Below are 15709 nucleotides of genomic sequence, written 5' to 3' on the forward strand. Positions count from 1 at the left end.
TTCAGAATCGTCTAAGAATCGATTTTTTTCTCCCACCTCTAGTGGCTATTCATACGGAGCTGCCCTCATTGGCCAGTTTAGGTGACGTGATAGGTGCACCACGTGATTTAAACTTCCGTCCGTTTTATTTTAACTCATATTTATTTTTAGCTACCACGTTAACCCTTTTATTTTAGCCCTAACCCAAACCCAGGAATAACCCTAAAATGTTTTTTTTCTTCATATATGTATTTTGAAAGGTGGAATTTGCCGTGTTAAATATGTTAAAATCAAAAATATATAAGACAAAAGTGGGATTCAAACCCACTGCAGCGGAAGGATAAATTCTTGCCTAAGACCAGTAATTCTCAACTGGTGGGTCAGGACCCAAAATTGGGTCGTGGGTCTGTACTGGGTGGGTCGTGGACAGCTGGTCAAAAATAAGTAAGTACTCTCGTGTTGGACTTTCATTTTGACAGACATGCTGTGAAATGCATGTTGCACAGTAAAATATATAGATTTGTGTTTAAAAAGATTACATATGTGCTTTTTCAACAGCTATTTTTTGAAAAACCTAATTTGGTTGGTTGAATTCTAAAAAAAAAATGTGGGTCCCAGGGTGAGACCAGTTGAGAACCACTGCTATCCTGGCACGGTGAGAAAAAACAGGCACGTCAGGCTTATGTAGAAAAGGTCTGGACAACGTACTCATAGTTCCAAAGGCTATTGATACGTGATACGTTTCCGTATCAATAGACACTTCGAGAGGAAAAAAAATGAATAAAAGAACTTGTAAAAATTGACAAAAAAAAAAAAGGGAAAATGGGCATATGTATTGGCAAAAGATGGTTAAAACATGAACTTTTTGAAAATGTGACAAAGGAAGTTGCAAAATATCCAAAGGAAATATGTAAAAGGGGGTTAAAAGTTTCCCCTTTTAAGGTTTTCTGGGGGAATAAAAATTAAAATTAAGCCACATGTTGAGAATCACTGACTTAATAACAGCTTCTACATGGTTTCACTGATAATGTAGTGGCTGGTCTGGACACAAAATGCCAGAAACTGTATTAAAGTGAGTTGTTTGAATAAAACTGGAAAGAAGATTAAAGAAAAATGAAAGAAAGAAAACCGATTCAAATGCTGGGCCAATTGTTGATGTTGCGTGTTTTCAATGTGTATGCTTCTGCAGATGTGAAAGCATAAAATCTAATGTCATATTTATGTTCTTTCTTGGACCAAATGAGGCACCGAGGACTCACCTTTGATGTGCTCGTTAACGACGCTCTCCAGCCGCTCCAGCCTCTCGATAATCCTCAACGTTTCACCTTTGTTCTCCTCCTCTAACTTTCTCTCCGCCTCGCCGCCACCACCACCAGCAGCACCGCCACCGCTCTCCGAAACTTTGGAACCACTGTTGGCCACGTAGTTGGTGATCCAGCCGACGTACAGGAGACACACGATGTTGGTCATTCCACTGAGGATCACGCACGTCGATACCAAAGTTTTAGTTCTCCGTGTGCACAGCATCGCGACATCCCTCCATGGGCTTCCTGTCACCGGGCAGGTGGATGGAGGAGAAGCACTGGAGAGCGAGAACGTGTCCAAATCAACTACTACAGAGCAGTGCTGGACTCAGTCCGCCTCTGACCGGCTCTCAGGTGTCGCTCCCGGCAGCGCTCGGTCCTCCAGAGGCGGGGAATGCATTCCGGGACAGTAGCGTTTTGGATTAAAATCCTAAAGACAAGAGTCCCAGCTGTGCATACTGCTCAACCGCTGCAAACAAGCTGAGAGACGAGGCTCCCTCTGAGCTACTGCTGTCCAATGGACGGGGAGGGGGCGGGGCCTCTGCTCGTCTTCATCAGTGGATGGAGGGAGGAGAGGGACACGAGCTGTAATTAGACAATACGATACAGGTGCGTCCACTTCATACATTGATTGATTATTGATTGATTGATTCTATAAGGTAAAATCATACAGTAAAGTCTAAAATAAAATATAACAGGCTTTTATTTTATTTTTTCGTTAGCTACTACAGTAGCTGTTTCCAACAAAAGGGGTACATGTACCCCAGCCTAGGGCAGAGGTTCCCAACGTTTCACAGTCCCGTACCCCTTCAGACCTTAAACCTGAAGCCCTGCATGTACCCCCTACTACTGCACATTAAATAAAAAAAACATAACAGTGTAATGTCATATACATCTTAGCCCTACAGAGAAATTTGTCTCTGAGTTTTACCTATCCTGTGGAGGAATAATATATAGTAATATAAAATATATATTATAATCTCTATGCACATGTAATTAATTAGCCCACTGGAATTTTCAGTGAGAAACCTATGGAGCCCTGGAGGTGACATGAATGAGATTAGAAAAAGTGGGTAATTATGTCGGGATCCCGACTTACTAAGTCAGGGGCCCGAATTAATAAGTCGGGGCTCAGGATAGTTAAGTCAGTTGGTGCACGAGATAATAACCCAGGGCTCTCGATAGACTGCGGTAACGCTATCAGGTGTTTAAAACTAGAATGCCCGTTTACATCGCGTATTGCAGTAAAGACGTCTACCAAACATTTGTTGATTACACAAATGGCAGTACTGTAATACAATAGATTCATCATCCCGAAACTGTGAAATACAAATAGCTTTATTGTGAAGGGTGAGGTTGAGAGGATGCACAGAACTCTGCGATGTTTGAATGAATTTGAGAGAGTCTGAGTCTTTTATCGTTCTCAACGCAAAGTCTTTTTCTGTATTTTGTTTTTTAAAGCTGAAAATCCACTTTCATACAAGTACGTGGTGACAAAGGGCCAATGCTTAATTTGTGGCAATGCATGGAGGCTCCTGACTACTGGTCTATTTATATTCTAGCTTCCAATTTTGTTACACTGTTTTAAATTTTTATTCACGTACACGCATGTCAATTTGCGTACCCCACTTTGGGAACCTAGGCGCTAGAGCAGGGGTTCCCAACCAGGGGTACGTGTACTTGGAAACATTGATGAATCTATTTCCAACATGCTGAGTCATTTTTAAGCCTTTTTCAGACACTGTACATGCTCATCCACCCGTTGACAATAAACGGCATTAATGGAATAAACAATATTCTGGCCTTAATGTCCTACTAAATTGTTACTAACATATTATGCACATTACTCAAAAACTGAGGTAAATATATTCTTCGATAGACAATAATTGTAATTCACAAAATTGATATTTAGTGTGCGTTAAACGTACAGGTTGACATTTTCAAGCTGTAGTAGATTTCAGAAGCGAACAAGTTAACAACATGTAAATAAGACAAGAAAGGTTACTAAAATGGAGTGACGAAGGGGTTCTCCTAATCTGAAGAGAGGCCTCGGGGGGTACATGAGACAGAAAAGGTTGGGAAACACTGACCTAGAGTATAGGACCATTTTTTACATGCACACTGAAATTCTCCTCATCCATTGATTATAAGTTGTGGTGGCACAGTCTTAAGATACATTTAAAGAAAAGTTCAAATTTTAAAATTGCAAAAAATACAAAAATGTATTAATGAAAGGCTTAAATCTGTGATCAATGTTGTACTACAGTCGCTAGACACAGGAATGGGTTTATATGAACCCGCTGACATGAACAAAATGTGATTAAAGTTAACAAGAAGGTTCCATACACTTTTTAAATGATTAAATATTATTTAAACCTTTCCTTATAATTACTAAAACCATATTTTGACAGAAGTGCACTAAATGCATTTATCTATATTACCTCCGCCATGGAGGTGATATTTTGTCTGTCAGCTGGATTATGTTAAAAGTACTTACCAGATGTTGATGACATTTTAACCAAAGATTCAATAGCATGTTGGAGAGGGTCTGGATCAAGATACTGATTCTGGAGCAATTTGAAAAATAAAAAAATCTGTATCGCTCATCATTGTCGAAACTTGACAGAATGACCAATCTTTATGAAATTTGACTCAGTTCTGTCGGGTTGGTTTCTCAATAACCCCAACATCGATATTCATTCTGGTTACACATTCCATTGAAGTTTTTCAAAGAAAATTGGGGTGCCCATACATTTGAACCTACTGTAATGTTATTAATGGTGAGACATTTCTGAAAAAGCCTTTTTAAAGAGTGAATGATCATGGTACCGTGATCAGGATCACTGGTTCAGATCACTGCAAATATCTGGAAGAGAAGATGTTTGGAACTTGGCTGAGGATTGTGATCTCTGCTTTTGTTACAATAGATCATTTGTTTCTTATCATTTAAAACTAACAATATCAACTGTGAAGTATCACCCAAATTCATTTCTGACCATTTATCAATTATAGAAAGGGAAAATAAGTTTGCAGCCTGCAAAATTGTGAACGTCTGTCTTTCACAAATATTCTCTCATACACCTGCTTATTCCTGCATTCATGCCTCTAGGGATCTGCTGGTGCTATTTCCAGCTGACACAGGCCATACAGCGTACACCAGTCTGCTGCTGGGCCTGCATGGAGAAACAAACCATTCACACACTCCTTCACTCCTACGGGCAATATACAGCAACGTCAATTACCTAAAGCTGTGGGGAAAAGCAAGAGTAAGCAGTGAAAACACTGGTCAGCACAGAGAGAAGATGCATCAAAACCTGGACTTCTTGCTCCTCATCTAAATGCTCTTTGCTGTTGATAATTGATTTAATACTGCGCTGTATTCTGATTGGTAGGATTGAAGGTTGGTATAAACGTGCTGCATCATCACATGGAATGCCTCAGGGTTAGGTTTAGGGTCTGTATGAATTCAAGCCACTATCATACCACTGTTAAGAATATAGGTCTTAAAATACATTACCTATTGTTCCTCCCGGTCAGGTTGGTGATTTTTATGTTTTTTGTGGTTGTTATTTAGTGATTAATTACTGTATTACCTGTAACTTAAAGCTGCCAGGCGATGATCACTAGCACCTTTTAGAACACAGATAGAAACACAAGCTGGATTTCCATTACAGATTTTCGCAAATAAAAAGCAATATTCTAAATGTCCATAAAATTGTGCTTTGAACGCCTTTCCATTGAAGGCTGGCCAGGAGCCTCATAACTCCCGTGAAATCTCATCCCGCGAGACTTTGCTGCAGGAAGACGAATGTTTCAAACCACCTTATGACACTCCATATTTCTTTATTATTTCACGTCTAATGTGGCAGTAATAATTTTTAAGCATATTGCTCAGAAATGTCCCGGTCTCCTCTTCTGTCCACACGTACTGCAGATGGCTGCCACCTGAACCTGGTTTTGCTGGAGATTTTTTCCCACTGTTTCTGTTGCTTGTTCATGTGAATTTGTTGGGTTTGTTCTATTTTCTTAAGAATTTTAAATTTTGATAGCGCTTGGAGATGACTTTTGTTGTAATTTGCGCTATATAAATAAAGTTTCATTGAACTGAATTGAAATTGAAACTGTTTCCTCGGAGAGCAGTGGTCATGTGACCAGGTACCTCACATCATGTGTATTTGCAGAAAAAGTGTTTCCATAACTCTCAAGTAAAATAAAAGAATGATGTGGGAGTTATACGGAAGGGAGTGTGGAAATGTGTGTGATGTGTTTGTTTGTGTGCTGACAAAGTGGCTCTGAAAGTGGATAGATAGATAGGTGGATGGATATTTGTGTGTGTGCTGCCTGATGGAGCGCTAGGTTGGCGAATGTGTGTGCGTGCCTGTTGCCACGACGACAGTGTGTTTGTATTAGGCGGCTGTAAAGCAGTACGTCTTGCCACCAGGTCGGAGGCAGGAAAGTTGTAGGTGCGGTTTTCTGGCCAGAGACAGCAGGGGGTGATGACCGGAGAGGGTCCCATTCCTCTCTCGAACACTCCCTCTATGTCTGCTTCTTCCCTTGTGTGTTTGCTCCTCTACTCCTTCTAGCTTTTGTCTCGCAGGTCCGTGGGATCCTCAGTGTGGCGTTACAGAGTCTCAACAACTCTGTCTCCACCCTTTCCTCTGCACACACCCAACACAGCATAACGTGGATGGCTGTTCATCATAGGAATGGGATCCACACAAGGTTCCTGCTGCTTAACAGAAGGTTTTCCTTGCCGCCATGATGAATTCATGTTGGGTGTGGGATACATACTGTATGTGTGTGTATATACGTATATATGCATATGTGTGTATCCATAAAATGAAGAGTCCATCCTTAAGACTGCTCTACTGTAAAGTGTCTTGAGATACCATTGGTTATGATTTGGCGCTATACAAATAAAAGATTGATTGATTGAGATTGATGAAAGACCCCCCAACCACCCCATAAATACTTGTATTACCCTCACAGGGACTATGAGAATGATTTATTAAGGTGAAAAAGTTACTTAGTTCTGCTTTAACCATGTGATAGCCTCACACAACATCCACTATCGTCCAACGTCCACAAAAAAAAAATACCACTGGCCACCTAGGATTCTTATCCTAAAGCCAAAATTACTTCAGAGCTTCATCCTACCAGTGAATAAAACTTGCGGTTATGGCCTTGAGGCTTTTGCTTTCATCTTTGTCTTTCATCGACTGCTCACACACACACACACAGTCATGATGTAAAATCGAACTGCTCACTATTCACCCAAGAGCACTGGCTGATTCCGTGATTCAGTCAACTTGCCTCAGATATAAATAATACATTAGGTCTGAAATATTAAGGCTCTACTGCTTTCAGTCTTTTCCGACTGGCCGTCTGTCAGTCTGTCTATGTTTCGATCTTTCTTTAACCTCAGTCACAAACATTAGATAAAAACATCATTGATTTTCCTGTGGTAGGAGTTTTTAAACCTGTAAGCGGAGCTTCATCACTTGTATGAACTGATGAGAAAAGCTGTGGGAGGTAACAAAAGACCAAGCTTTACGGCAGTTAGAGGCTTAGAAAACTACGGGGGGGCACACTTTTTTCTTCATTCCTGGGGTTATATATACACATATGTTTGCCTTTTAAAAACACAGCAAGTTTCACTTCAAAACATTGTGCAATGCTCAAATTCACGCAAACAAGGCACTGTACCACAGCTGATAAAAGCCACGTCTCTCTCTCTCTCTCTCTCTCTCTGGTGCATTCATAATTATGCGCGCTTTAGCGCACCAACATTTAAAATCAACATCAAAACACCATTTAACATTTAAACAACCATGGAACCCAAGCAGTAATAACAGTAATCAAAGATATTTTTTGTGATCAAGTATTTATTGAGGTGTGTGAGACATTTTGAAAATTTTTGGTAACATTTGAATACAAGCTGCACACCCCCCCCCCCCCCCTAATTTACATCATCCCCCTCAATGGGTCAAAAGTATATTTATTATTTCTGTATATTGCAAATGACATTTATGCAAAATACAAAAACAAAAGAAAACATTAATACATATACACATACATATACATATATCCCATCTCTTCCCTGCTGTCCAGGCACATTTACTAAAAAAAAAAAAAAAAAAAAAAAAAAAAAAAAAAAATTAAATGGAAGATACAACGTAAGAAAACAGGAAACAACACAGTACATTGTAAGAACACAGACACCGCAAAAACAGAATGTGCTAATTTCCCCCATCACTGACATCCACAGAAATAGCGATTGATACATATATTTATGTAAGCACAAAATAAACTCTTACATTAACTATTTATAGTCAGTTATTATTAGCAAATCATGCGTCTACATATGTATCAAAAGTTCAATTTTGCTCAACAGATTTGTCAATTTGGCATTTTTGCTGAAAAGTGAGACAACCTCTATCATCTTTTTAGCAGCTGTGACACCAGATACAATTTGGCGACATTCATTAATACCTCATTTCAAATGGGAGGTGTCATTTAGTAAAAGTGTTTGTGGGGTATTTCTCTTCTGAGGTCATTTGGCAGGTGATGGTTTTTTTGTGATAGCAGGTGTCTCTTGGCCAGTCACAGGTAGAGCTCGCTCACCAAACACGTTTTCTCCCTCTTCGGTTGATGTAGCTGAATGAGAACCTGGCCGGGGGCGACTGTGGCTCAGGTGGTGGAGGGGTCCCAGTCTATACCGGTCTATGTGTTGAATCGTCCTTGGGCAAGACACTTTACCCCAAGTTGCTCCCAGTGATTGACTAGCATCTTGCATGGCAGCTCAGTCCCATTGGTGTGTGAATGTGAGTGTGAATGAGCTGATATGTAAAGCACCTCTGTTTGTGAAAGGTGATATATCAATAAGCCCTGCACCTTTCAGACATTTTCTACTGTCCAGAGCCTTTCACCAGTCTCTTATTGAAATGTACACTAACACTTATTTTCCGCTTCTGTTCATGTCATAATATATCCAATAGCTGGCCTGGGTTTCAGTCACGTGATTATGATGACGTGCGAAGGGGGCGCGATTTCAGATGGAAGGCAGGAAGTAAAAATGGAGAGGATTCCCTATTGCAGTTTTTCCAAACCAGGGGTACGCATACCCTTAGGGGTACGTGAGCACATTGCAGGGGGTACGTGGAAAAATTAAGGATTTATTTCAAAGATAATAAAAAATATTCTCAGTCATTTCATAAGTTTGTCAATAAAATGGTACGTGTGTGCACTATGACTTGTTTTAAAAATGTAAATGCCTGTTTGAAGGAGACATATTATTATAAAATGTCATAAACACTGTAACACAGGCAGGTTGATTGTTTGTTTTGTATTTATTTATTTATATTACTTATTCTTTTTATTTCTTCTTAATTTTTTCTAATTTCAGCTATTATTTGTCTTTAATAACAATATAATCATAATATATTAGTATTAATAATACAGTATTAATTATACAAACGTTTACTATAATATTGTTTCTTATATTTATCATTTTTATTGCCTTGAAGGCAACATCATTTTATGTTTAATTTAATTTAAATAAAAAGATAATGCCTGACTATTGATTGTTCAATTTATGAAGATGAACTAAAATTACTGGCGTTGAATATTCAGTTGTGTTACGTTCTACTTTTGGAGAATCATGAACACGTATGAGTGAGGGGGTACTCAGGGTATGACAAAAAGGCTCAAGGGGTACACAAGGCAAGAAAGGTTGGGAACCACTGCCGTATTGTACTGATTTAGATCCAGTTTCAAGACAAAGATACTAACAATTAATGAACAATATGTTTGACACATACATACATACATACATACATACATACATACTACTACTGAATAGTACGACATGTAGTGCGTAACCGTCCTCTCCATCTTCCATGCTGTCCAGCATGCTGAAGCCTGTAGATGTGGATGCCAAACCTTCCCACTGCTGCAGACTGCAGAGTGAGAAGAGGGGGTGGGGGGTCACAGTAGGTCAGCAGGGGGGGGCACGGCCCGCGATTGCCCGCCCACGACACCGACACTGGACTTTCTGCTTCTTTTATAGTTATGTTTGTCACAAAAACACATACAGACATTATGTATTTTGGCTCTAATTCATTTTGGGTTTATTCTTGAAAGTCCAAGTCGTTCTACGATAATTCACCTGAACATATTTATAGAGACAGATCTCTCTCATCATGTACACTCAATATTTCAGCATACAGCATTCTCACTTGCCTTTTCTCAGTAAATACAGGATGCCTATTTCTGAAGAAGTTGTTGCAGATCTTATATTTAGTTAAAAGCATTTACAAACACACTAAACATGTTTTACGGCCAATGCCTCAAAAAGAACCTCCGTGTGGTTTGCAAATACAAAACATCGTCACAAAATGAATGCATTTTGTTTTGCAAATAAGAAATGTACCACTCAAACAAATATAACAAGTATGTTTTAGACAAACAGGAAACGTATTCAAGTACATTTTGTTCTTCTTTAAAACGAAAACTATAACATGACTCATGGCACAATCTTACCACTGTTATAACAAATAACTTTTGGCATTCATTTTCCACCTTGCAGATTCACACAAATTCCACTAAACTTTCTATGAAATTTCCTGTTTTGTACTTGAAGGGTTTTCTATTTATTTATTAATTTTTTTATTGAAGATAATTTCAGTATGGCTAAAACAGTGTTTCTCAAATGGGGGCACATTTACCCCTAGGGGTACACGATGGCACTACAGGGGGTACTTGAGAGAAAGAGAGAGAGAGAAACTAACAAATAAGGCATCCAGGCATGAGATGATCGGAAATCATAAAAACTGTAGAAATAAAGCTATTCAGGACCCACTAAATCAGTGTTTTTCAACCTTAGGGTCGGGACCCCATGTGGGGTTGCCTGGAGTTTGAATGGGGTTGCCTGAAATTTCAGAAAAATGGATATAGATTTTAGAATTTTTTTTTATATTAAAACAACACACAATCTAAAACAACTGTATTTCTATATATTCACTTTGTAAAATATAAATCTAGTTCAACTAAAATTCAGTAAAAAAAAATTCTCAAAAAAAAAAAGTGAGAAGCACTGGTCTATAACATGCTTTATTTGTTTGATAGGTATGTTTCTTATTTGCAAAACAAAATGCCTTAGTTTTTTGGGGATATTTTTTGTAAACCACACTGAGTTTGTTCATGAATCATTGTGTATGATTAAAACTTATTTTTGCTTGTAAGGTATGGCATGATTTTAATTACAAAATGTCACACTATACAATAGGACGATGGAATACAACATGTTTCAAAAGGTATCTATTGTCCAAAACTTCTTTGAATGTTGTTATGTTAAAGGTAATTCTTGTATCAGTGGGAGTTTTAGTCGAGTATGACTGTAAGAGTAGAGATTTCTTGATAAGTCTTTATTTTCAACAGCAAAGTGTGGCTCTCTGACATTCCATGTTGAAATGACTTCACAATTGCTTTTTGGGAAGATCTGACTGATTTTTAGGATTTTCGGCACAACATCTCATCTCGATATCGGTGACACTATCTCTTTGATTTGTTCAGAGTGCGCAGAAGTGATTATGTGAGGCCGTGCTCGGCTGGAACAAGAGCTTAATGAAATAACTCTGGTGTGGATTTACTGAGAGGTCCCCCATGTTGATGGATGTTTGCTCTGACAGAAAGCACAAAGCTGCACATTCTCCAAGCTGATATAACCATCTGCTTAAATGAATGGCCTTGTGGGAAATTGTGCTGCACAGTCTGTACATGAGCTTAAAAAATGTTTGTTTTTAATAAAAAATAAAACAAAACCTGGACCTTAATGACATAACTCACTTTATATCCAAACTTTGGTAACTGAGTTAAAGAAACTGGATTTTTTTTGAGGTTTTGCTTATACACGTTTCACTGCTCATCCAAGAGGTTTCTTCAGTTTTGGGCACTTGAGAAATACAAGTCAATATTGACATAATCTTGTAGTATGTAGTAGAACTGGGCGATAGCGACCAAAACTCACATTTCAATATTGTTTTATCAAAATGGTGATATACGATATAAATCACTATCATTTTAATTCAAATGAAGTCTGACCAGAAAGACAATTCAGGGTTAAATTTGCTGATGCAAAATTCCACACAGGCACATTTATTAACAAACAGTAGCACAAAATGTGCCTCTTTTGCCTTTTTTTCCTATAAGGGACAGCACGTGTGAGTGAGTTCTGTAGTGTGGCTTGTTTGGGAGAAAGTCTGGGATAGGATGCGCTAAGAAATCCAACTAACTGAGCTTTTAATGCTGTTCTTAGAAGTAGTGAAAGCAGCAGCAACTCCTAAAACAAGTGTTTTAAAACTTAATAAGCCATAAGAAACTAAACATGTCAATATAGGCAACATTGTAAATTTCTATAAGATCCAAAATAGAAAACTTGTTTGTTGTATCTTGAATCTCGGTATATCGCCCAGCTCTGGTATGTAGTAGCATCTGTAATCTTTTATGTAGCATCTGTGTAACTTAATGTGTATCAACAAAGAGGAAAATACAGTTATCAGCATAAGAACATTTCAAATTACTTTTATTAAATGCATGTGCCTGTGTGTGTGTGTGTGTGTGCGTGTGTGTGTGTGTGTGTGTGTGTGTGTGCAGTTGTGTCTCTTTACCTACGCAGTGTGGAGATGTATCTAAGGGTCACAGCACACGCTTCTGAAGGGCTGAGTTGATTAAATCTATGACATTCAGGTAGTTTTTTTCTTCTGTTTGAACCTGTACATGTCCTCAATAGATTCAGTCCATGTGAAAGATGATAACATACGGTAGTTGGTTACATTTTTTCCCCTTTTTTATTTATTTAATGACTGGATTTGTGTTAAAAAAAATTACAATTACAGTTTTTACGCTGATTAATCGCAAGGTTAACTTAACATCATAATGTTATTTTCTGCTTTAGCAGAAATATTATAAAAAAGTGGAATATGTAGTCAAGTGTAAAATAAATGTGTCTCTGAAGGGCAATACCTTGGTTGGGTGTGTATTTTTTTTGTTGATATCGATATGCTGTTTTATTTCAAACAAATGCAATAATACAAAAATCAATATTATGATAAACAAAAGATTTCATGCAGATGGTTTTGCTCCAGGAAAGACTAACAAAAACAAAACAATGACGTATATACTGTAGCTGCATACGCATACTTTTTCTGTTCGAAAGGGAGTGGGTGGAAGTCCCACAACTTTTCCTACATTACAGTTATAAATAATCCATTTTCAGCGTTCTGTTTTCCAGCCATTGCTGCTGTTAATAAATGCATTTTTTCATATCTTTATATGAATTTGAAAAAATACAGACAAAAAAATATAATAAACACATTCAAAATTGTCATACACCGTAAATACATTTTTTTTTAATATATGTTTTAAACTTTCTTGATATCTGTACAGTCTTTAATGTCCATTGGCAAACTGTTCCAGAATCTTATTCCACACAATGCTATACAAGCTTTTCCTTGTCCACACATTCACAGACCTAAGATTCATTTGACTTCTCAGTTTGTATGAAAATATAAAATCATTTTCACTTGATATTGGCAGATACTTTATGGAACGTTTGAACGTTTTAGTAATTAACCAAATACCTACTCTTACAATGCATAGAGTGAGAAAACCGAAAAGCTGATTCCATCAGTTTAACACAAGCAGGTTAAAGCAGCTTAAAACCAACAGGATGATAGGAATAATGTGAAAAAAATAACATAATTGCAAAGCAGGTGTGATCGCTAAGATGCTGCTGTGAACACCAAGGATGTATCTGCTGCACAGCTTGCAAATCCAATTAACACACACAAGCCGTTCCATGAAGGACTGATGCATTCAAGACTCACACTGCAATAAATGAAGAGAAATATTTAAAAAGAGGGGAACTAAGTGGCATGAACGAAAAAAGAACATTGACAAATTAGAAGTAATAGGCATTCACTTTTAGTTGGAGACAAAAATAAACTGAAAGTTATCAAAGAAAAAGATCTATATTGAAGAATTTTTAACCTTTTTCAACCCATTTTAGCCTTTTTCAACTTTTGCTAATATTAGGCTAATGTTAATGTTATTTAATTTTATAAGCTATTGCTAGGTTAATGTTAATGCTAGGTTAATGGTATGACTAGGTTATCGCTTTTGCTAGGTTAATGCTAGGCTAATGTTATTGTTAGGCTCATGCTATTGCTAGGTTAATGCTATTGCTAGGCTACTGTTAATGCTAGGTTAATGCTAATATTAGGCTAATGCTATTGCTAGGTTAATGCTATTGCTAGGCTACTGTTAATGCTAGGTTAATGCTAATATTAGGCTAATGCTTTTGCTTATGCTAGGTTAGAGCTAATGCTAGGCTAATGTTGATGTTAGGTTAAGGCTGTTGCTAGGCTACTATTAATGCTAGGCTAATGATATTGACAGGTTAATGCTAGGTTAATGCGAATGCTAGGCTAATGCTAATGCTAGGCTAATGCTATTATCAGTTTAATGCTAGATTAATGTTCATGCTTGGCTAATGCTAATGCTAGGTTAGTGCTAATGCCAGGCTAATTCTATTACTAGGTTAATGCTATTGCTAGGCTACTGTTAATGCTAGGTTAATGTTAATATTAGGCTAATGCGATTGCTTATGCTTGGTTAGAGCTAATGCTAGGCTAATGCTAATGTTAGGTGAAGGCTATTGTTAGGCTACTATTAATGCTAAGCTACTACTAATTCTAGGCTAATGCTAAGCTAATGCTAAGCTAATGCAGTGTGACGTGGGCCAGCACCTGCATCTTCACTTATATTATCTTCAGAAAATGTAAATGTTCTATTTTTTTTCATGTCTTTAAGCAAATATAAACTTCCCTCAGTTGGTAAGATTGGTTCCAGATTCAGAAAGCTTTCAATGTCATTCACAACAGATCATTGTCTGTGTGACACAACCGCAGTAAAACTATAGAGCTTTAGGAGAAACAGGGGTGGGATATAGCACACGTAATGAGAGTGAGAGTTTTATGTTTAATGCAGGAAACCTCTATGAGACTCTAAAGTGCATTCCTAACATCTGCTGATGCCACAGCCTTGGGAACAAAGGGCACTCGGGTGAGTGGAAGTAAAGATGAATGTGGCAAAGTGGTGTACATTTATGTGTGTGGGACAGACAAAAAGGAGTCCTTAGTACGGCAATTCTCGCAAACCATAAGGAGCATGAAATTGGAGCATTAAGCTGGCTGGGTTTGGACTAAAGACTTCATCTGTAGGGAGAGTGTGTGATAACTGAAACAGAAAAGCCACAGCTCTCTGAGGCGTATGTCTGGGTTTCTACACCCGAGAGAGGTGATTCAACATTCCCTGTGGGGCATAATTGGTTGAAGTGCACCTTAATGGGAGGCTGTGACCATGTGTCTCCTAACTTTCATTTAAATACATAATATACTAACACATCCTCCATAGGGAACAATGTTTCAGTTTGAAAAGTTCCACTTTCTCTGGTTAAAAAAACATTTTAAAACAGTATTTTTGATACATAGTAACAAAAAAACATGTTTCAAAGAACAGTATTGTTGATTTTAAATAGATGAATTGATCCCATCTCTTAAGTCTTGGCTAGAGTTATCATTCAGTCCAGACTTACCTTAAGGCAGAGTTACAGTAATAGGTTGTCATGCTGTGATCAAATTATGAATAGGAATTAACCAAGGAGCCTGTTTCTTTATCACGAACTGTTTACAAAATAACTGCCCCAGCAAGTTTGAGGTGCATAGCTAACGCCACTATGCTTCCTTTGAACCAATAACGGAGCCAAAAAGACTGGCCAAACACTTTGAAATGTTCAGTACGAACTCTTTTTACGACTCCACACGGGGGAAGAACAACAGTCCTCTCCCTCCTTTACAAACAAATACCTTTGGGATGCTGTAAGGTCACAGAACTGTCCCACGGACCCCTGACCCCTGTGGTGAGCTGTCACACAATGACACTTCCCAGGCCTTCTCTGAGATGTGTCCAAGTAAAGAAGTGAGAACAAAGTACTGTATTATGTTTGAAAAGTTACAATTGAAAACATTATTGGAATGGTTTCTGCAGAAATTGAAATTGCAAATATTGTCTGTCCTATTCCACTCTTTTCAGATAATTTTGTACTCACAGAATGCTATTTTAAATGTTTTATCATTTAAAAGTGCTTAAAATACCAGAAAACATCACAAAAGTTAGTTTAAGGTATCTACTGCAACCATATAGTAAAGAAGAGGCATAACATGATTTTTGACATTTATGTTTACGAGTAATTACAAGTAAAATTCATTAACCGGTTCCTAAAGTAATACTAGGCTATTTTACAGTCGTGTTTGGTATCAAACTCTTTCGTAATACATGATATTTCAAGATATGATGTTGAAAAGATT

The 15709-nt window shown here is 37.8% G+C and overlaps 1 protein-coding gene across 3 annotated transcripts in view; it reads right to left on the reverse strand.

Moving 5' to 3' along the window:
* galnt18a (UDP-N-acetyl-alpha-D-galactosamine:polypeptide N-acetylgalactosaminyltransferase 18a) overlaps positions 1-1767 on the reverse strand; it is a 181723-nt gene extending 179956 nt beyond the window's left edge. For all 3 annotated transcript variants that reach the window (XM_028451369.1, XM_028451368.1, XM_028451367.1), the window contains exon 1: positions 1239-1767. In XM_028451369.1, the coding sequence (XP_028307170.1) occupies positions 1239-1506 (268 nt within the window). In that variant the 5' untranslated portion in view covers positions 1507-1767. The remainder of the gene's footprint in view (positions 1-1238) is intronic.
* Positions 1768-15709: the final 13942 nt, after the last annotated feature.

Source organism: Gouania willdenowi, chromosome 6 (assembly GCF_900634775.1).
Source record: "Gouania willdenowi chromosome 6, fGouWil2.1, whole genome shotgun sequence".
NCBI lineage: Eukaryota > Metazoa > Chordata > Actinopteri > Blenniiformes > Gobiesocidae > Gouania > Gouania willdenowi.